Genomic DNA, 23598 nt, shown 5'->3' with positions numbered 1-23598 from the left:
ACAAATGAATTACGGCGTAAGTATTGGAACAGGATCATTATAGAATACTTCATTCATTCAACAAGCACTTACTAGGCATATTATTTATATAATAAAGTAGCATAGTTTCAGTGGTTTATATTCTTAAATTATATTTACAGTTCTATAAAGTGTTTGGATCTTACATGGTAACCATTTTTTAACTTTTATTTTAGATGCCTGGAATGATGTCTTCTGTAATGTCAGGAATGATGATGTCTCATATGTCTCAGGCTTCCATGCAACCTGCCTTACCGGTTGGTAATCTTATGAAAATAATTATTTTCTGAGTTTTGATTGCTTTCATATATAAATAATAATGTGCATGTACTTGATAGACCACCCCAACACTAAAATGTAACATGAATTGTAATTGAGCATTACATTACAATATATATACATGGTCAGTGATTAAATTAATTCTATAATGAACAAGGCACTTAAACAGGTTGTGAGAGAAAAACCATTGTAGTAGTCTTGTAATATTTTCAAAGGTGACATTTTATTTATTTTATGCTAGTAGAAATTGATATTCAACTTAAAAATGAGAAGACTTAATTTGAAATATCCATTTTATTGAAACTTCAGCTATTGCAAATTAACTTAGAAAATTCTTGAATAGACTTACTGTCATACTTAGGTAGTAATTTGGTGATTTTTTTTTTTTTTTAATGATATTAGTGTAAGAATGTTTATTTCTTGAGAGCCTACTGGTTTTAATGAACAGGTAGGACATACCTATTTGGAATAGTAAGATTTTATTTAGTGTTTGTATATACTACATTACAAAAATATCTTGTGGAATCTTTGGCCCTACTTCTAATATGTTAATATTGGTTCGTTTTGTTAATTAATAAGACTTGGTTTTCAGAGCTTTGTAGATTTCAGAATTGAAAGGGAAGAGTTTTGGTTCTGCATACAATTGATAACCATGCAATGTCTTAAAATGTTAAGGTTACCCCAACTTTATTGATCTCTTGTAATGTATAGCAAGCCTCAGAGTTGAAACCACCAGAAATTTTACAGTTGGTTGAATTTATGGCTTATAGATTACACATGGGACTGATTCATTGTACCTTATTTCTATAAAATGTAGTTTAAGTAATTTGAATGGTAGTAATTTAATTTCTCTTCTTGCAGCCTGGAGTAAATAGTATGGATGTAGCAGCAGGTATGTATATAGTGGACTTCATTTGGAAAGTTGCAGGCATATTCACAAGGGATGAAAGTGGTTATCTGGGGTTGAAGAGACAGTTCAGCAGTTAAGACCACTTGCTATTTTTTTTCAGAGGACCTGGCATCTGTTCCTCATTCTCACATGGTTAACAACCATTTGAAATTTGAGTTTGAAAGGAATCTAATGCCTTCTTCTGGCCTCCTCAGACACCAGGCATGCATGTACTATACATACATATATTTTGACAAACCACTCATGCACATAAAATTAGTTTTTAAAACTGATCTTTATGATTGGTTAATGTTTTCTCAATATCTGACAATAGACAGATAGCATTTATAATTGTATTCTTAATTCAAATTTATTATATAAAAAGCCTTTGGTTCTCATAATTTTTTATATTTTATAATTATTAAGTAATTAGGATTTATATTGAAACATTTGATCTGAATTTCAGTGATTAACAATCCTGTCAACATAGTCAGGGCTCAGAGAATATTTGCTTAATGAAAGAACTCTCCTGAGTCCGTATTTCTACTTAGGGAACATGGGAAGAGATGGTAGCTTCTCTTGTTAGATGTGAAGTATTTTCTTGTCATAGATTTCTAGGCTACTTACTTCACAGTCATTTTTGTCGTTGTTACCTCCTGGGTCCTCATAGTCAACTTACCCTTCCAATGCTTTGTGTCTATTGTTGAGACTCATAGTCAATTAAATGCTTTCCATATATGTAAACCTTTGTTCTGTTTTGTTGTACAGTCTTTGCTTTCTCTGTTACTTAACATTTTAAGTTGACTAGTTTCTAAAGTTAGACATTATTTGTATGAGCTTTGTCCCTAACAAACACCTGAAATCCCTTACATCTTATATATATGGTAGTGTAGGACACTAACAAAACTTTCTGCAATGGTGGAAGTGTTCTGTAACCTATACTTAGTATCATACAGTTGCTACTAACTACATGTAATTGGTATGTGAAATGGGACTAGTTCATTTGAAGAACTATTTTTTAAAATTATTTAATTGTAATTTAAATTTTAAGCAAGTGTGTATGGTGTCTCATGAGTACTGTGATATACAATACCACATGCATAGGATTAAAGTAACTGAATTTGGCAAAAGTTAGAGAATAGAGGCATTATTTGTACTTTTGTAGCATATATAAGAAAGAAAGGAATAAAATGAGATTGACAGAATAGCCAGAAAGCAAGATAAATGTTTCTCATTTTGGCAACCGACAATTAACTTTGGAGATTGAAAGCTCAAGTTCTAAAAATGCTATGTGCTATAGATGTATGTTTTGTTTGTGGAATGGGAAGCAAGTCAACAGATAATATGGGACAGCGTATAAGCTTTAATAAGAACAGAAAGGAAGAAATAATAATAAATATTGGAACTGTTAAGGATCACTTCATTTACCACTGTAAATATTTTGTCTTTTAGGTGCAGCATCTGGTGCAGTAAGTACTGTTTAAACTCATTACTTGCTTCTTTACATTTTTTTAACCTACTGCATTGATCCTTGTTTTCTAAAGATTGATGTGCTAAACCAGTCCTTAGTTTCCCATGCCAAATGTTGAAACTATTTTTGAATCTAATTTTCATGAGAGTTAGGAGAGATTATTTCTATTTTATGTGACTGTTTCAAAATACCAAGGCCAATTACTTTTGTAAAAACAAAAACAAAAAACAAAAAACAAAAAAAACCAGGCTTTTAGTTTTCCATTGGGCCATCTGTGGTGGGAACAGCACCAACATGGAGATTTTCATAAAGACCCTTATGGGGAAGACCATCACCCTTGAGGTTAAACTCTCAGATGCTATAGAAAAGGTAAAATCCAAGTTCCAGGTTAAGGAGGGAATTCCTCCTGCTCATCAAAGGCTTTGCTGGTAAGCAGCTGAAAAATGCCATACTTTGTCTGACTACAACATTCCATGAAAGTCCACCTTTCATTCTGTGTTGAGACTTCCTGATGGTGCCGAGGAAAGGAAGAAGTCTTACAGCATTCCCAAGAAGACTAAGCAGAAGAGAAAGGTTAAGTTGACTGTGCTGAAATTCTGTTAGGTGGATGAAAATGCAAAATTTTAGTTGCCTTTGTGAAGAGTGTCCTGATGAATGTGGTGCTGGAGATTTCATGGCCAGTTACTTTGACAGACATTACTGTGGCAAGTGTTGTCTGTCTGACTTAACTTTTTCAACAAACCAGAAGACAAGGAGTTGTGCATGAGTTAATAAAAACAAGAATTGGGATGGGGGGGGGGCACAAAAATGATGTTTGGAACTGGAGAGATGGCTCTGTGAGTAAGTGTTTGCTCTACAAGCATAAGAACTTAATTTCAAATCTTTATCATCAGTGTAGAAGCATACATGCCTATAACCCCAGCATTGAGAGCCAAGACAGGAGAGTCCCAAGATTTGGCGGACGAGCTTAGCCAAACAAATCAGTAAACTTCTATTTTGATACGAGAGTAAGACAGAGAGCAGTAGACTCATGCCTATATCTGCATTTGCAATGGTGTGTGCATATACTCCCACCCCCTCCTCACCAAAGGCAAGAAGAAAGATTTATATTTCATACAGTTTTGAAGTCTGAAAAATCCAAGATCTGACAACTCTATTTGTTTGGCCTGTGGTTAATGCCACCATCTTAATAGCATGACCAAGGACACTACTTTGGTGTGTAAGAAAAGTATGGTGTGGGAAAAAATCAGAATGGCCAGGGAGTAAGAAATAGGTGAAGCCAAGGAACGTTGATGTAGAATTTTTACTTTTTTAGGCAGAATCTTATATAACCCCTATAATGTCCTAGAGGCTCACATACTTTCCTAGAAATGGCTTATGCAAACTGTTCATCCAAGTCTTTGTTAGATTTTTACAAAGTAAACTTGTTGAATTGTATATATTCTAAGTTCTTTTAGGAAACTCATAATTTTAAAAAATTGTATAACTTCTAGGAAAATTACTCTTGATTTGTTTTCATGTTTTTATTAGTAGACTTAATATAGCAAGTATTAGTAGTTACTTGCTTTATCTTGTGAAGAAAACATTACAATTGTTAGAGTATTTGACTTATACACTAATAATTTAAACTATTCATCTTACAGTAAACAGATAATTAAAACTTTCTCCTTAAAATAATAGTTTGGATAAAATCAAGAAAATGTATTTTTATTTTCATTAACCTTTCATATATAGAATAATGGGTTTCATTATGACATGTTCATGCATGCATATAATAAACTTTGAATATATTTATCCTCCTTTTGTTTGTCCCTTTTCAAGTTAAGTCCTGTTTTATAAAAGTTCTCCATTATTTATTGGAACCTAGGGTGATTATATAACTTGTCTGTCTTGGAGGGTGTCTTGTTAAATACGAGTGTGCAAGTCTCCCTTGTGTTTTGACTTGATTCCTTCAGGAATATAACTGAGAAGTGGGATAGCAAATCCTAGTTTAGTTTGTTGAATAACCTCATGTTTCTGAAGTGGCTATACTAATTTACCTTCCCAGCAACAGTGTATGAGGGTTCCTGTTTCCCATACAACCTTGACAACATTTGTAGTTTGTTGTTTTTTCTTTTCTTAAGAATTCCAATTTTAACTGCCAGAAGTAAATGAACTTCTTTGCATTTCCCTCTTAGCTAAGGCTATTGAGATTCTATTTATGGGTCTTTTGTACTTCTTAAGAATTGTCTGCTTTCTGGGTATGGTGGCACATTCATTTAATCCAAGTACTTGGGAGGCCAAGGCAGATGGATCTCTGAGGTGGAAGCTAGCTGGTCTACATATAGTAAGTTCCAGGAAAGCCATGGCCACATGGAGAGACCTTGTTTCAAAAAACGACAAAAATGTCTGCTCAGTTCACTTGTCCACTTACTGATGGTACTGTTCTTTGGGTGTTTCATTTTGATGTAATCCGGGTATATGTGAGATGAATAGCTGGCAAAGGTTTGTCTACCATTCTTAGTCCATCTCGCTACTGTGTTGTTTCTTTTGCTGGGCATGAGTTTTTACTTTGATAAAATCCTGCTTGTCAGTTCTTATACTATTTCCTGAGGTACTTGCCATCCAGAAAGTAACTATATCCTGAAGTGTTTCTTTTACTGATTTCAATGTTTTAGGTCTTGCATTAAGTCCTTTGATCCACTTTGAATTTATTTTTATAAAATAAGAAAAAAAGACCCAGTTTCATTCTAAGTGGATACCCACCCAGTTTTCCGGGCATAATTTACTGAAGCTGTCATACTTCCAATATATTTTGTTACTCCTAGTTGTGAATCAAATGGCTGAATATTCATGAGGGTTTTTTGATTGGTTTCATTTTTTTCCCCCTGTAACCTGTTTCCTTGGTTGTGGTTTTCATTGTCAACTGAGCTTTATGGAGACTCATGCAGGAAGATTGGTGAGTTGTATTTCTGTGAGAAAATTTCCAGTGGATAAACGATGGAAAAGACAGAATCTTAAGTTTATGGGACACCAGTTTGTAGACTGGAAGCTCAGATGGAATAAAAGGGAGAAAGGCAGAGGGGGGTGGCTTTGCTTTCTGATTCTTGCCCACCTACCATACTTTCTCTGCTTTAATGGACTTTGAAACTTTAAACCAAAATGAATCATTGTTAAATTGTTCTGTCAAGTGTCTTCATAACAATAAGGTAACTAATCTAGTCATGTCTGGTTTTTCCTTTGTATCTTGTTCTGTTCATTGTTCATTTTTATTTATTGTAGCTCTTTAGTGAAATTTGAAGTCAGGTGTTGGTAACTAGAAGCTTTTTTTTTTTTTTATTTTTGAGAAAGGGTGTTAATATATCCCTGGATCTCCTGTAGATGTCTCTGTAGACCAGGCTGGCCTGCAACTCAGAAATTGCCTTCTTCTGACTCCAGAGGACTAACATTTTTGAAGAATGCTTTGGATATTCATAAGAATTGTATAATTCTTTGAAGAATGTTTTTCAGATTTTGGTGGGGATTGCATTTAAGCTTTGGGTTACTTTTGGTAACTGAGCCATTTCCTAATACTAATTCTGCTGAATGAGCAATATAGAAGGTCTTTCTGCCTTCTTTCTTCGGTGTTACACAAAGTTTTCATTATAAAGGTATTTCACTTACTTAATTGGATGTATTTCTAGTTATTTTGTTTTGAGGCTGTGGTTTATAGGATTATTTTCCTAATTTATTTCTCGTGTATTCACTCTTTGTATATAAAAAATTACTATATAGTGCTTAGTATATATAAAAGCTACTAATTTTTGCATGTTTATTTTGCATTCTACTACTTTACTGAAAATGTCATGTCTGAGTTTTCTGGTGGAATCTTTGGGATTTTTTTTTAATATATGGTTATTTTCAAATAGGGATTATTTGATACTGTTTCCTTTCTGTACCTCTTTATCTTACTCTACTGCTAAGAATCCAAGCATTTTATTGAATAAAGGTAGAAAGAATTGACACCCCTTTTAAAGAAATACCTTGAGATTTTCTTCTTTTCATCTAATACTGGCTTTACACTTGCCATATACTATATTTATGTTGAGGTATGGTCCTTTTTTCCAGATTTCTTCAGGGCAGGTTTGTTTTCTCCTGTGACCTTCTCACCTTCCTTTCTTCCTCCCTCCCTCTGTTTTTTTTTTTGTTTTGCTTTAGAGAAACAGGGTCTGGAATTCTATGTAGCCCAAACTGCTCTTGAACTTTGGATCATCCTGACTCTACCTCCCAAATGCTGATGTTACAGATGAACATCACCATACCCAGGTTATTGTGGAACTGGAGATTGAGTCCAGTTTGGTGTCCGTTCAACTGAGTTACACCCCAGTTCTTCATGAACACATGTTGAGTTTTACTGTTTTTTTCCCTTATATGTAGTAAGGATATTATATCTTATTTATGTGTTATGTTACTTTTATTGAATTTTATGTTGAACCATTCTGAACCCCTCAGATGAAATGAACTTGATCATAACGTGTAATTCTGTTAATATTCCATTACATTGGGTTAGTGCAAAAAAGAATTGCAGTTTCAGACCATAAATTTCAGATAAAAACTAGGCTGAAACACATCTTCTTTAATAAACATATTAACAATTTTTACTCAGTGTATTTTTGCCAACAAAAAAAGCTTGTTCAGGCAGTGTTGTTACATGCCTTTAATCCCAGCACTTGGGAGGCAGAGGCAGGTGGGTCTATAAGTTTGAGGTTAGCCTGGTTTACAGAGCATGTTCTAGGACGGCAAGCATGAGTTCCAGGACAGCCAGGGCTACATAGTGAAACTCTGTCTCAAAAAACTGAAAAGAAAAAAAAAGTTATGTTTATTCCCATTTTGTGAAAGTCCTTCCAGATTCAGTAGGATTCTTGGAATGTATTCTCTTCATTTCATTGATTATAGAGGTGTATTCCCTGCAAAAAGCTGTCAGAATGTTTGAAATAGTTAAGTTGGCAAGAGATCAGATATTAGATAATGAGCTTATTAATAGCTCTTCATTCAAGTTTTGAAGTATTGGTTATATCATGTATTGTTAAACATTTGGGGGAAGAATTGAACCCTTTCTGTTGATCATACTTGGCTGCAGGCATTTGAGTTTTTTTAGTGTAGCTAGAAAACCTGCCCAATTTGGTGAACATTCTTCTCAGATGCAGTGAGATTCATAAAGCTGAGGTAGATCAGATCTGCAGCAGACCACCAAACAGTGACCAGGACCACTTTTTGATACAAACTTGGCATTAGAAAGTACATTGGAACTTCTGGCTCTTAACCACCTTAGCTGGTTATTGCTGATAGTCACACATAAGCACATTTGTCATAGCATATCATAATCCATTCAAGAAATGGTTTCTTTTTATTGCACATAGTAAAAGGAAATGTAGGTTCAGGTTTTTTTTTTTTTTTTTTTTTTTTTTTTTTTAATTTTTGGTCAGTTCATGAGGCACCCTACCCACTTAGCAAGCTTTATCACCTTTCCAATTTTCTTCAAATGCCAAGTGACTGATGAATGTTCCATACTGAATTCTTTGGCCACTTCTTTTAAAATGATCAGCGTTGATGATCATTACCAGCTTTGGATGGCTAGCTCCCTAGCTTCTCATCTTGAAGACTTTGCTCTCCTTTGCAAACTTCTCAGATCTCCTCTGTATTGTTAGTATATTTGTTATCAGTTCCTGGAACAAATGCACTGTTGATGTTTTGAGTCTTGTTTGCTGCTTTACCAGTATTTTAAACTTAAGAAAATTGTTTGAATTTGCATTTTCTCTAAAATTTCCATATATAAAGTAAACAGTGACCAATATTCTTTAATAAAAAATATGAGAGATGCATATTAAAACACTAATTTCTTGTATTAAGAATGTATTTGAGCTGGGCCGTGGCTAAACTACACAAAGAAACCCTGTCTTGGAAACCACCCCCCCCCAGAAAAAAGAAAATATTTGAAATCCTTGTGCATAATGAGGTTGTCTATTTTGATATCTTTTTTGTTGTTGCTGTTGTGTTTTTTTATTTAAATATGATCACTTACTGCTATAACCTTCTCTAGGCTACCTTGACAGTGTGTCTCAGAGGTTCTGATTTGAATGTATTTTCATTATCATTTGTCTATGAATTGCGTTATTTCCTTTCCGGTTGTTTGGATGACTGACTATTCATTTAAAAAATGTGTTGTTCATTCTCCAAAATTTGTTTGTTTCTTATTATTGATTTTTAGGTTTATTCCATTATGATCTGGTAGAACAAAAGGAATACTGGTTTCTATATCTGTGTGCATGTATGTATGTATATGTTGAGACTTGGTCTGTGTTCTATGACATAATTGATTTTGGAGAAGTTTCTATATACTTCTGAGAAAACTAGTATTTCCCTACCTCTTGATTGGAATATTCTGTATGTATCTGTTAAGCGCAGTTTATTCATAGTATATTTTAGCTGTGAGGTTTCATTATTTGTTCTTAGTTTGGAAGACTTACCTAATATTGAAGTCCCCTACTATTGTCAGGACTTACATTATCTTTTATATCTTTCGGTATTTGTATTGGCCCATCTCCAGTATTTGGTCCATAAATGTATTTTTTTTTTGTTTTTTATTTTTTGTTTGTTTGTTTGTTTGTTTGTTTGTTTTGAGACAGGATTTCTTTGTACTTTTGGTGTCTGTCCTGGATCTCGCTCTGTAGACCAGGCTGGCCTCAAACTCTACCTCCCGGGTGCTGGGATTAAAGGTGTGCGCCATGCCACCCTTTTCCTTCTTTGGTATCTTTGCTAGCTAAAACAAGTGGCCCATCCCAAACACAGACTGCAATAACTAAAGAATAGAGAAGAAGTTAATGAAAAGGAAATTAAAATACACAAAATTGAGGAAGCAAAGCTTCATCTTTGAAAAAGTTACTAAGATTAACTAACCTTTAGCCAGTCTGACAAAAAGAAAGAGGGAGCCCAGTGTGGTGGCAGAGACAGGAGGATCTCTGACTTTGAGGCCAGCTTGGTATACATAGCGAAGAGCTCTAAGACAGCTAGGGCTACATAGAGAGACCGACTCAAAACAACAACAAAAAGGAGGAGGAGGAAGAAGGCACAATTTTAAAAACACCACTATTGAAGATTACTGTAAATGAATACTCTGAAAAATGGGATAACTCGGAAGAAACAGAACAATTTCTAAATCTGTATCACCTACTAAAATTAAATTCCAAAGGTGTAATTAATTTCAACCAACCCATTACAAGCAATGAGATTGAAGCTGTGATTAAGTCTCCCCTTGAAGAAAAGCCTAGGTAGGACCAGACTGATTAACTGCTGTATTCTATCAAACTGGCTAGGAAGATCTCATTCCTGTTCTTAATTGTTCTGTAAGGTAAAAAAATGAAGAGGGAACACTCTATAGAAATTCATTCTATGAAGTCTGTATTATTTTAATAACAAAACCAGGTAAAAACAAAAGAATGAAAAAAAAACCTACAGACAGGTTCTTTGAACAGAGATTCAGAAATGCCTGTTACTTGGAAAATAAATTCAAGAACACATTAAGAAGATCATACATTATAAAAAAGGAAGCTTCATCCTCAAAAGGCAAGGTTGGCTCCACATTACATAAAGTGTAATATACCATGTAAGTAAACTTAAAGACAGACATGATTATTACAGTTGACACAGAAAAGGCATTGGTAAAGTTTCAACAAACCAATAGGCAATGTTATATTAAATGGAGACAAACTGAGTATTTCCTTTAAGTCAGGAACAAGACAAGGATGCCCAATCTCCCCTTTCTTATTTGATACAGTGCTCCAGGTCTTAGCTGTTTCAACTAGACAAGAGAAAGACATAAAGGTGATTAAAAATAGGAAAGGAAGACTTCAACTATCCTTATTCCCTTTACTTAAAAGACCCCAGAGAGTCTACTAGAAAACTTTTGAACCTAATAAACACAGTAAAGTTGCAGGTTCCAGTAATAGTCTGGTAGAATTACACAGCGAATCCAACTACAGCTTCAGTCTCATTGCTTGTAATAGTTGGTTTAAAAATAATAGCCTTCATATATACCAGCAATGTATTCTTGAAAGAAAGAAATTAGGAAAAATACTCATTAAAAATAACTCTAAAGAAATAAATATTAGAATACAGTGATAATTTCAAGATAAAAAAGGAAAAAGTACAAAAATTCATACTTCACCCAGTCGAAATGGCCCTCATTAATAAATGACAGTGTTGGAGAGTGTGTTGAACTTGACTGTTGATGGCAGTGCAGATTAAGTCAACTGAGTAAGATCAGTTTGAAGATTGCTCAAAAATAAAAAATAGGGACTAGAGCAGGTAAGACATTCTGGAGGACCCAGCTTTGATTCCCAGCACTCATGGCAGTTTTCAACCATCAGTTTCCCCAACCCCAAGTGTTCCTATGTCCATTTTTGGCCACTGTGAGAACAAGGCACACATATAGCACACAGTTAAATAGACAAAACACCCATAGACATAAAATAGACCGACATGGCCTAGCTGTTTCACTCATGTCCATGTCCCCAGAGGATTCCATGTCTTTCAATAAAGATAACTGCACCACTGTGTTGTTGCTGCTCTCCTCACTGTAGCAGGGAATGGAGCCAACCTACTTGTCCATTAGCAGATAAATAAATGAATAATGAAAACCTGTACATGTATGAAATAAAGTATCATTTAGCTCTAAAGAAAATTGAAACCATAAAATGCTTTTTAAAAAGTGGATTTAGAATGTATAATAATGAATGAGATTACAAAGTCTTAGAATAAAACCACATGTTCTTTATCTCATATAAACCTAGCCAATAATTTACACATATATTATTAAAGAATAAGGAAGAACTGAATACAAGTTAATGGGCCAAAGTTATGGAAGAGGATAAAAACCAAATTATTTTTCTTAGTTCTGACTTTGACTTGGTTTTTGTGGTGAATACGTGCATTTAAAAATTGATGCCAAGGGGCTGGAGAGATGGCTCAGAGGTTAAGAGCACTGACTGCTCTTCCAGAGTTGAATTTTATTCCCAGCTACCACATGGTGGCTCACAACCATCTATGATGAGATCTAGTGCCCTCTTCTGGTCTTCAATATCTGCAGGCAAAACAGTGTAACATAATAAATCTTTTTTAAAAAATTGGTATTGAAAGTACAAAATCCATTGTACATCTCTACAACTTCAGGGCCTGGTTGATTTCAGTGTGCAAGTTCAAAATAAAGCTTTTAAGAAAGAATATATTTCATTATCAAAGTGGTAAATTTCAACCAAGGAAAAACCATCATTTCTTTTGTACCAGCCTAATATTTGGCTTATAAGTCTCGAATCCAAGCATTTTGCATCTATGTTGAAGGTAAATTCGTGTATTGTTTTCTTTTGTTTTATTTTGGAATTGGTGCAATACTGGCTTTGTAAGATAAAATTGGAAACATTTCTTTGTGGAATAGTTTTAGGAGTATTGGTATTGGTTCTTTGAAGGCCTGGTAGAATTCAGCAGTGAAATCCATCTGGTCACAGGCTTTCCTTATCGATATATTTAGCTTAGTTATAGTCTTTGGTTCCAATGTGCTAAGTCTTATGCATCTAAAATATATCGATTTATTCCAGGTTTTCAAGGTAGTTTGAATTTAATTTTCACAATATTCCTTAATGTTCCACTGGATTTCAATATTATTTATTGTAATATTTCCATTTGGGGTATTAGGTAAAAGGCGCTATGCCAGTACATTGAGCATTTTAATAATTAGTATTGTTGTTTAGCATTTCAGTCATTGGATTCAGGTATTAAAAAGTCATAAAAATTGGAGGCTGTCACATTGCATTATATTTTTGTGTTTCTTTGTATTTATTACTATGTATCTCTGATTAGATTTTGTCTTTGCCCCCCCTTATTTAATACTAATATTTTCATACAGTATATTTTGATTATATTTGTTCCCTTTCCCCACTTCCCTCTGATCCTACTTCCATATCCACCCAACTTCATATTCTTTCTTAAACAACAATAATAACAAAAAAGGCAAACAAAACTAATAAAAAAAATACCAAAACAAAACTTCCCTAAAGTGTGATTGTTATACCTAGTGATGCACTACTTAAGAAAACAGATTTTTAATCAGTTGTCTTGGTGCCTTTAACCCCAGCACTTAGGAGGCAGATGCAGGTGGAACTCTGAGTTCAAGGCCAGCCTGCTGTACAAAGAAAGTTCGAGGACAGGTAGAGCTTTTACACAGAGAAACCTTGTCTCGAAAAATCGAAAAAGAAAAGGATTTTTTCCCATTCGTAGCAGGTATCAATTCCATAGAGATTCATGGTTAGGTGTGGTACTTTGTATTCACATTTAAACCTGTGCAGATTTTGTGCCCTGCCAGTGTCTCATGATTAAAAAGTAGGTTACCAAAGAAAATGAAGAATGAAACCACAAAAAATTAGAGATACTTCTTTTCTGCCCATTAACATTGGAATCTTCAGTTCTGAGGGGAGGGGAGGACTCCTGGGGTAAGGTGTCTTTTATTTCTCGCCGCCATAGATACTGTACCCTTGATAGGTATGTGGTCTGAAGGCTAGACCTATCAAGGGTACATTTTCAGTGGCACAGCTTCATTTACTCTGAAAGCTTGCCATTTCGGATTCAGGCAATATCCCCAAAGAGCTTTGAGGCTGGTGGGCTGGCAGGATCCCACTAGCTAGAGACAATGACCCCCCAATTGCCTCTGAATGGAACAAGCAATCGGAACATTGTTCCTTCATTTGAGAGGGTGAACAGAGATAACTAGGCATTTTGTCTGTAGATCTGAGTACTGTCAGATGTTACCCAGCAGTAAACCTTTGGGTGAGAGGAAGCTTCTCTTAAAAACGGATCAAGGCACTGGACTTAGCAGCAAACCACAAGCAATAGGTTGTGTCTTTGAATGCTAAGAAATAGGCAGTTCTTGGGCTTAGTGCTCTATCCCATGATTATATACAGATGATGAGGGTCATTCTTTGCTTATGTTGTGTTTTGTTTTATTTTTAAAGAAATGTCACCAATGTTATTGATGCTCTAGTGGATGATACTATAACCTAATGGACATGAGCAACTGATTAAAAAGTGACTTTATTGTGAGGAAATTTAAGGACTATTATAACAACTTTGTTTCTCTTCTTATGCAAGCACAAAAGTGATGTAGATAAAAATCAGTCTTAATAGATTTGTCAGTAAGTTTAAAATACAATCTTAGTGTTGAACAAGTAGGTGATACCAATTGTGTTTTATTTTGACTTAGTGATATGTATAGAAAGTAGTCTGTTATTGAAAAAATAAGACTATTCAGTTGTTTTGTTGGGCCCTTGGTTAGGAGTAGATATATGTTTAATTTCACATGGAAATCTCACTTTCTTTGTTTTGAAATACTTGGATTCAGCCCCTCCCCCCTTGCTGGTGTTTTTTGTAATAAACCATCTTTACTTTTCCTAGTTTTGTGAACTGGGTCTTTATAAGGGATCAATTTAGAAAATTGTCCAAATACTGTTTTGTTTTTTAATTAGACTAGGTAAATGCATGATTTATACACCTTTATATATCTGTTATATCTATATGTAGTTTGTATATTTTGTCCACTGGGGTAGGTTTATATTGCTGGAAGGTTGTCTTATGCAAAAAATACAATGTTACTATTCTTCTGAGAGCAGTCATATGTATAATGATTCTAAGAACAGTCCTAAAACCTTAATTGATCCATGCTACCTTGTTTTCCAGTTCCTTCTCTACTTCCATTAACAAGTTATTTTAGGTGATTTGAACTATTCAAATACAGTCATTTAGCTGGGCTGTGATGGTGCATGCTCCTAGCACTTAGGAGGCAGAGGTAGGCAGATTTTTGTGAGTTCCAAGCCAGCCTGGTCTACAAAGTGAGTTCCAGGACAGCCAGGGATGCACATAGAGAAACCCTGTCTCAAAAATACCTTTAAAAAAAAAAAGAAAGAAAAAGAAAATACAATCATTTTATTCTTAAATTTGATGTTTCGTATGTTGGATAGTTTACACTATCAGTAATTTTTTTTTCCTTTAGAAATCAATGTGGACAGAACATAAATCACCCGATGGAAGGACTTATTATTACAATACTGAAACAAAACAGTCTACCTGGGAAAAACCAGATGATCTTAAAACACCTGCTGAGGTAAATATTTGAAGACTAAGAATCAGGACTGTTAAGTAGCTTGGGTATATTCCTTAGAATTTTATATTAAGCTATCCAAAGAGCAGTTCTTAACGTGTCACAAGAGTTAATAAAGACGTTAGGTTTACTATCGTCCTATGTTCAGATGTGTTTTAAACAATAAATTTGAAGGGGAAAGCAATTTTCCTCAATGTAGTATGACACGTGTGATTTTAAAAATAGTTCCAATTAATAGTTCCAATTAACCATGGGGTTTGATGTAATGCAATTAAATTGCCTATAAAATACTGTCTTGTCTTAGAGTAGAATATTTTCTCTTTGTAGAAATGCTTCTGAAAAGGTATTTATTTTGTATTATACATTTCACCATTCAAAATAGATAAAATATGACACAGTTAAGGTTGAAGCACTAAATCAAGCAAGCAATATTGCAAATGTTTAGTAGTTGATGTGCTTAGGAAGAGGTGATCTTTTCACTGAAGAACAATACGTTTTACCTAGCCAGTGGTATTCCATTTTTAACTTCTTTTAAGTAAAGAACTTTAAGACAGTAACTGTATTTTTCATTCACTCCCCCTCAAGTCATCTAATATGCACACAGTGTTTGAGAAGGAAGGTGATAGGTAACACTTCTTTATTTCTTGTTCATAGGCACACACATGCTCACACAGATACTGAGATTTAAAGGCACTTTAAATTGCTCTCCTATACATTAGCTTTATGTAGACTCTAAATTCTGTAGTGTTATTATAAAGGTTAAATGGTATAGTCAATAATTGACAATTTTGATATTTAGAGTTACACAGGTAGACAGTATCTAATGAAAATGGGTGTGGATGGTCAGCAAAGCTGAATATGTTATTATTTGTTGAACGTTTTCCCCCTTCTTTAGCAACTCTTGTCTAAATGCCCGTGGAAAGAGTACAAATCTGATTCTGGGAAGCCTTATTACTATAATTCTCAAACGAAAGAGTCCCGCTGGGCCAAACCAAAGGAACTTGAGGATCTTGAAGGTAAGATGGGAAAACAACTGTACTGGGAAGTTGTTGCCTATATGCCAGTCACCTGGAAACAGTCCTCCCTGAATAGGGCTATTCAAATGAGGTCTTATTCTTTTTAAAAAAAATTTAAATTGTCTGCACATTTTTAATGATATAACAGTTTTATGGGCTCTTTTATTTTGTTGTTGCTCTAGATCTCAGTTCTATAGATTTTAAATAGACTTTATTTGATTTGATTCCATTGAAACTAGGATACCAGAATACCATTGTTGCTGGAGGTCTTATTACAAAATCAAACCTGCATGGTGAGCTGCTTTGATAATTCATTTTCTGTTATATTTAACATTTAGAGTATATCACTAATTTTCACTAACCTTAAATGGATAAGTCTGCAGTGAAAGACATTAATTCAAAGAATCGCTTTTATTTAAGAGTTATATTATAAATGAGCTTGCAATTTTTAAAGTTGTACTTTGGTATTTGAAATAAACATGAATGTTGAACAAGTTCACATATAAAGTCATTCTTCTGAATGTTGGTGCATACATGGGACATGTGATTAAGCTTAATGACGGTAGTTACTTTTTTCATATATTATCAGTATTAATACTGATTTCATTTTAGTTATGAAAAATAGTACTAATATATTTTTTATCTAAAATTTGAGGTAAATAAATTTCATTTAAGGAAGATAGTTTTCAATATTGTCAGTTACTTGATACCTTTGAAGATTTAGAAAAGATTGTTATCTAGCATAATACTCAGGGCATAAAATAGCAGACACTGAATAAGAATTGAGTTACTTTATTGTCCTTAAAATACAGTCTTTTATCATAAACTGTTCTAGATTAGCTAAGCAAAAGGTTATGTGAGGGTTTTTTTTGCATTTTAATAGATTTTCAGAAATATTTTCCTTTAATGAGTGATAAGTTTTTTAAATGTGTTCATAAACTTAAGCTTATATCTTTGCTCACATGGAGCACCTCATTCCCTAGTGATAAGAAATTAAAGATATGTGTCTTACCAGTAAGTTTAGTTTACCTGAGCCTTGAATGAAAACAAATCTTGACTATATTGAATGCTCAAATCTTTAAAGCTCTATCTAAAGTGTCTGAGCATGAACTAATAATAATGTTATCAATAGAATACCAAATTGCTCACTTACAGAGTGCCAAGCTCATTTCTGATATGACTACAAATTGTTGGTTTGCATAGCTGCTTATTTGCTTGTCCGTGCTAGTATGAAAAATGGGCTGGAGTTTTATGAGTTTGATACCAATTTAAATTTTTATCTTTTAAAAAATAGTCTCATTCCTGGAGGCAATACTGTTGTATTCCAAACTTATGAATATTTTCAGAGAGTGATTACAAGGCCAAGCCTTTGGAAGCATCAGCATTGGAAAAGATTACTAAACAGTTGCTGTTGTCAAATGTTTCATTGTTATAATGAGGCTTTGATGAAACTAAGGCAAACACTTGCTCTTTAAAGTGAGTTTTAAATTGCTTTTCAGATGGTAAATTAAATCTTATGAAATTATGGTACTTTCATCTCCTTTTAGAGTTTTTCCCCCCCAGTGGTTATATTTAAAAACTAGTTGATGACTTTTCTGTTTTCTTTAATAGCTATGATCAAAGCTGAAGAAAGCAGGTAAGCAATTTTAAAATTCAGTAGGGTTTATAAATTTGGCTATTTCCATAGCATTCTTGTTTTAGTTCACTTTTTAAAAAAATACTATTTAACAGGGTTAAGCTAATGATTTGATGTCTTTGGAAGATTTTTTACAAGGGGGTGGAATTTAAAAGCAAGTATATTTACTGAAGTGTATGCTTTGCTAGACAAGTAAGTACTTTAATATGGAATGCATTGTTCATGAATTAATACCTTTCTCCATTTGAGAATTAGTAGAATATTATAACTATATATATCCTCTATTATACTAAATTCCCTTTTTGTAGTCTTGAGGAATAGACCTAAGGTTTTGCACCTTTTGCACTCAACTAGTGATCTATATACCTCCAGCCTACAAAGCTTTCCTTTAATTATTGAAATGTAGATTTAATATTCTTATGAAAATTTTTGTATGTCAAATAAGATGTTATACAAAGTAACAGATTGAGATTTTCTTGAAATAATTGGACATTAGGAAATTACAGTCATTTATATCCGTGTTCATTTCACGTTACTGTGCAAGTTTGTTAAATCAAATAGTGGTAGAAGCTGGAAGCGATAACACATAATGGTAATTCCAGTTCTACTCAAGGAGGCTAAGGCTACAGTATTGCCTGAGTCCCGTGAATCTGAGCTCAGCATAGGCAGTATGGCAAGATATTCTCTAAAATTAATATCTCATTCTGTGATCTTTTTGGGTGATTTTCTAGTTTATTGTCAATAGATTTGTTTAGCCCTTTGATTGTTCCTTTAGTGTTATTTTAAAATTGACTTTATTTAGCTTTACTGTATTGAAATGACCTGTTCTCTCTCTCTCTCTCCCTCCCCACTTCTATCCGTCTTATTCCCTCTTTTCTTCCCTCTTCCTCCCTTTTACTGTATAGCAAGCAAGAAGAATGTACTACTACATCAACAGCCCCAGTTCCTACAACAGAAATTCCTACCACTATGAGCACCATGGCTGCTGCAGAAGCAGCAGCTGCTGTTGTTGCTGCTGCTGCAGCCGCTGCAGCAGCTGCTAATGCCAATACTTCCACCACACCTACTAATACTGTGGGAAGTGTTCCAGTTGCTCCTGAGCCTGAAGTTACTTCCATTGTTCCTGCTGTTGTCGATAATGAAAATGCAGTAACTATATCTAATGACGAACAAGCACAGATTGCTAATGCCACAGCCATTCAAGATTTAAGTGGTGACATTTCCAGCAACACTGGAGAGGAACCATCTAAACAAGAAACTGTAACCGAGTAAGTGTAGTAACTCAGACTTCTGAAAGTCAGTGCCTGACTTAAACTATAAGAACTTGTTAATTTAGTCAGTGAACAAGGCAAAAAGGAAAAAAAAATCAGCAGTTTACATACTTGCAGTATTTTAAATACAGGTTCGGTGTGGCTCCTGGTTGGTTTACTCTTTAGTGGGGTCTGTCTGTGTTCCTCCTCTGTTTCATGTGCTCAGACAGCACTGCCCAAAGGACTGTAGACCGCTGTCTGTTGAACACAGAGGAGTTTGAGAAGGTGAGAAGCACCACCCAATACAGGAGAATTAAACTGCATTTCATTCCTTTTGGGTTATTGGTGTGTTTGGTTTTCAGGTTATTGTAAATAAATTGAAAATTACGAACAGCTTTATTGAAAAATGCCTCAGATAAGAAAGAGAAGGCACTTTATAGAAGAGCCACAAAAAGAAACTCACTTAGAATAATTGCAAAACTGGTTTTTTCTACCATATGAGCCAAGATACATAAAAATGGCTACAAATGGATGAATAAATCTGCCCAAACACTCCTGTCCAGTTACTATTTAGTCTACTGCCTCCATCTCTCTACTCCTTACTGTTAGTGCTCCTTCTGTCTTGTTAATTTCACAAATAGCTGTGTAATGATTGAATATTGATGTTTAAAAAGAAATGAAATGGTACATTTGGAGGCAATTTATTAAGAGTAAAGGTCTCATTTTCTTTTTTTAGTTTTTTTTTCCTCATTTTCTTTCTAACGTTGGCTGTTCATATAGTTAAGCATTTTGTGTGTGTGTGTGTGTGTATATATGTATGTATGTATATATATGTGTGTATATATATATATATATATATCAGAGATACTTTCTGTATCCATAAAGGTCAAATGATGGTATCTTATGATGTAAGCTTTGGGAATATCATTCTACATTTATTTATTTTATTTTTTTATTTATTTTACAATATTATTCAGTTCTACATAATAGCCACAGATTCCCTTGCTCTCTCCCTTCCTGCCCCCCTCCCCTTCATTCTACATTTATGCTTGAACTTTTTGAACACCAAAATACTGAGATGCTCTAAATACCTTATGTAACTTGGTATGATAGTTACATGTAATTTGTGAAAATCCTCATATATATTTCAGTTCATTTTAATGCATAAGCCAATATATGTTACATAATCAAATCACTTCACAAATAATGATAGATTTCTGTGTTCATCACAGATATGTTTTATATGATTATTTTCAATCTTGTGTTAATGTGAAAGGTTAATTTACTTTTCATAGTTTTAAAAAGTTTTTTTCCTTAAACGCATTCTAGCATAGTTCATGAGTTATAATTTTGTAGTAATTTTAATTAAGTTCTATGTAAGGAAGGACACTTAAAGAATGATATATATTATATACATACTACATTCTTGTCTCAGTATCTATTGCAGTATCATTTCCATCTTCTGAACTACATTTTTTCAATTCAGTGGACCCCAGACAAGTAGTTGATAAATCTGTATTATATTGATTCTTTTTGAAATCAGAATTTAGCAGTCTTTTCCACACCTTGTCAAATAATATTTATTTGAGGTCTTCTGGTTCAAACAGTGACTTTATACTCATGCTATAGTACAAAATCAGCCAAAAAGAACATATGGAATTAGCTAATTGCTGTATTCTATTAATACTATGTTACAAAATTAACTAAGCTGGATTTTGTTAATTGATCACATAGATTGTTCTGTACATCCTTTTTAGCTTTTTATGTACACATTCAAAAATACCAGGTTATTAGAGCACTAATGAAACATCTGGATAAATATGTCATTAATTAACTTGTAGCCTAGTGACAAAGGTCAACTTAGTGCAGTTCCATGTTATGGTTTGACCTTTATACAGGGTCTTAAAATTGACACTACAGAAAATCTGTAACTTTACGGCCTGTCTTCAGATAGATGTGTTTTCAGGGTTTATATAAGAAACTTTCTCTGAAAATTGTCAAGTTTTAGATTTTGTAAGCATAAAATAGTTACTGAAATTATGAATAGCATGTTTAAATTTCTCTCTCTAGTTTTACTCCTAAAAAAGAAGAGGAAGAGAGCCAACCAGCAAAAAAAACATACACTTGGAATACAAAGGAGGAGGCAAAGCAAGCATTTAAAGAATTATTGAAAGAAAAGGTATTAGAGAATTTTAAGTAACATGTAATAATTTCCTAATAAATGCTCACTTTGGTGCCTTTATTTAAAATACTAATTTCTTGAACTGTTGTAACTGAAAACAAACTAAATTTGTTGTGTTTTTATTGAAGAACACTTTTGGAAACTCAACAAGGTATTATTTCACAATCATATTTTTGCCTTGATAAGATTTTTTTATTTAAATTATTGCTTATCTTTTAGTTGGTGATCTAATGAAAAAAATACTGTTTCAATTTCAGTGTGATTTTTTTTTTTCAGTAAACAAGTATATATCACAAATTTGCTTCATTCTAAATGGTTTTAGACTATAAAAAAATCTACAAAGGGGGTTGCTCGATATTTGCAGTGAGTGTTGAACTTGCTTTCCTATGATACCATTCTCTCTGTTGTGTAAAATTTTAATTTTTTTTTTTTAAATAATTTTCAGCGGGTACCCTCTAATGCTTCGTGGGAGCAAGCTATGAAAATGATCATTAATGATCCTCGGTATAGGTAATACAGAGATTTTTAAATTAACTTACATTCATCTTAGGGCATTTAAAGTTCTGTAAAACAGTATGACTTTATAATAAGCAGCTGTTCATAGCTATGTCATAGCATAAACAGAGGTATTTTATGTATGCTATTAGCCAAAAATCCAAAAGGCTTTTCCTACAACTTGAGCACCTTGCTCCAAATGAAATTAGAATCATTTAACACTAGAATTTGCTGTTTAGAATAATTTTATATCTTCAATAAATTAGTTTTTTTTTTTTACAGAGGTTTTCTTAATACACATATCAAACTTTTTTCTAAAGCACTAACATTTGATTCTCCCAAGTCTTTATGTTTATTTGTGTATGGTATTTTCTATTATTTAGTGCTTTAGCAAAGCTGAGTGAAAAAAAGCAGGCTTTTAATGCCTATAAAGTCCAGACGGAGAAAGAGGAAAAAGAAGAAGCAAGATCAAAATACAAAGAAGCTAAGGAATCTTTTCAGCGTTTTCTTGAAAATCATGAGAAAATGACTTCCACAACCAGATACAAGTAAGGTTTTTAATGATGTAGGCATAGTTTCTTTCCCCTGTTGATGGTCATACTTCTTGATAACTCATCCAGAGTAGATGGTAATGAAAGCAGTTGTGTAAATGAGGATGTGGCAGTTATATAAGATAGCCAAAAAATCAGTAACTTAGAGACTCACCTAAGGTATTAATAATATAATAAATAAACATACTACAGTAACTGTTATCTGTTCTCTAGTCTGCAGAAGGTGACTTGGGGAAAGGGCTATTTACTTATAATGCAAAACATTACTGTCCTAAGAGAAAATAGAGGCATTTGCTCTTACGTTAATATTTTATTGACTGTCACAAAGCTTTCCTGAGTAATGCATTTGTGACCTTAAACAGTGGAGGGAGTGATCATTGACTGCCTTTGGGGGAAAAAAAATCACAATCTAAAATTGGTTTTAAGAATGATTTAAGAAAGTAATACATGATTTCATAATCACTAGAAAAGCCGAGCAAATGTTTGGGGAGATGGAAGTTTGGAATGCTATATCAGAGCGTGATCGTCTTGAAATCTATGAAGATGTTTTGTTCTTCCTTTCAAAAAAAGAAAAGGTACTTTTTTAATTACCGATATTTCAACATTCTAAGACTTTTTTTTAAATGAGTAAGTTATAACTTCAGTTTCTTAGCGTAATTTCTTTAGTGGATGTTGTACATCATATCTATTCATTGGAAGCTATGTTAAAAGAAAATGAGTAACTCTTGAATCTTTATTTCCTCCTTATGTCAAACATAGTAATTACTGTTTAAATCATCGTGGGTACTGATTTATTCAAATATTTATTTCTGTTAAGTTATTTTGCATCTAGTATTGAAGGATACATAGATAAGTATTACTAAAAATTAAACATAGTTGAATGTCAGTGAAGACTTTGGTATTTACATGTTGAGACTACACAGCACCCTCATTATAAATTGTGTCTGTACGGCATATTGGTCTGGGAAGGACATGGGTTTATGAAATGAGAATACAAAAACAATACAATTTTTTGGATTCTGACTTCAAAGAGAGATGAAAAACTGAAGGAAAGGACTGCCACACATTCAGAAAGCGCAATAACAAAATAAAAGGTATTGATATTAAAGGTAGACACATAACATTTGTTGACATTTATCAGCTAGACTATAAAAGAATCTTAAGTAATTGTAATTCACATACCTTGTTTGAATGTTAAAAGGATTATTCAAACTTTTATTGTAGGAACAAGCAAAGCAGTTACGAAAGAGAAATTGGGAAGCCTTAAAAAACATACTTGACAACATGGCTAATGTCACGTATTCTACTACTTGGTCTGAAGCCCAGCAGTATCTGATGGATAATCCAACGTTTGCAGAGGATGAAGAGTTACAGAGTAAGAACAATGACTACATAAGAAAAATAGTGACAAGTCTTGCCCTTCAGTCACAGAATTATTCTCACTGTTTGTATGAAATCAAAATTGCTCTTTTTATGTGGTCGCTAGCTCAATTTTACACAAATGATTTGTATTTATGAAAAATCACTTTATTTTCAAATGAGTTGTTTCTAGTTGAATTTTGATTTAGGGAAAAGGCTTTTTTAGAGATCTAAGTCACCTTTAACAGATAATTCTTGAAATTTGTCAACTATTTGTAGATCACTGGTGTCT

The 23598-nt window shown here is 33.5% G+C and overlaps 1 protein-coding gene and 1 pseudogene across 13 annotated transcripts in view; both read left to right on the top strand.

The window, feature by feature from the left end:
* The window catches only part of Prpf40a (pre-mRNA processing factor 40 homolog A), a 49508-nt gene that overhangs the window by 13017 nt on the left and 12893 nt on the right, over nucleotides 1–23598 (top strand). For 7 of the 13 annotated variants that reach the window (XM_037204791.1, XM_028876280.2, XM_028875922.2 and 4 more), the window contains 13 exons: nucleotides 195–275; nucleotides 1159–1189; nucleotides 2639–2655; nucleotides 14710–14820; nucleotides 15713–15833; nucleotides 16073–16126; nucleotides 17445–17469; nucleotides 18375–18737; nucleotides 20790–20898; nucleotides 21347–21411; nucleotides 21780–21944; nucleotides 22414–22522; nucleotides 23172–23322. In XM_037204791.1, coding sequence (XP_037060686.1) covers nucleotides 195–275; nucleotides 1159–1189; nucleotides 2639–2655; nucleotides 14710–14820; nucleotides 15713–15833; nucleotides 16073–16126; nucleotides 17445–17469; nucleotides 18375–18737; nucleotides 20790–20898; nucleotides 21347–21411; nucleotides 21780–21944; nucleotides 22414–22522; nucleotides 23172–23322 — 1402 coding nt within the window. The remainder of the gene's footprint in view (nucleotides 1–194; nucleotides 276–1158; nucleotides 1190–2638; nucleotides 2656–14709; nucleotides 14821–15712; nucleotides 15834–16072; nucleotides 16127–17444; nucleotides 17470–18374; nucleotides 18738–20789; nucleotides 20899–21346; nucleotides 21412–21779; nucleotides 21945–22413; nucleotides 22523–23171; nucleotides 23323–23598) is intronic. The other 6 variants (XM_028876342.2, XM_028876415.1, XM_028876660.2 and 3 more) reach the window with 1 other exon arrangement.
* On the top strand, nucleotides 2662–4184 carry LOC114698243 (annotated as a pseudogene).

Source organism: Peromyscus leucopus, chromosome 4 (genome assembly GCF_004664715.2).
Source record: "Peromyscus leucopus breed LL Stock chromosome 4, UCI_PerLeu_2.1, whole genome shotgun sequence".
In the NCBI taxonomy this organism is placed as follows: Eukaryota; Metazoa; Chordata; class Mammalia; order Rodentia; family Cricetidae; genus Peromyscus; species Peromyscus leucopus.
The sequence above is the reverse complement of the archived record's forward strand: the minus strand, read 5'-3'. Positions and strand labels throughout refer to the sequence as shown.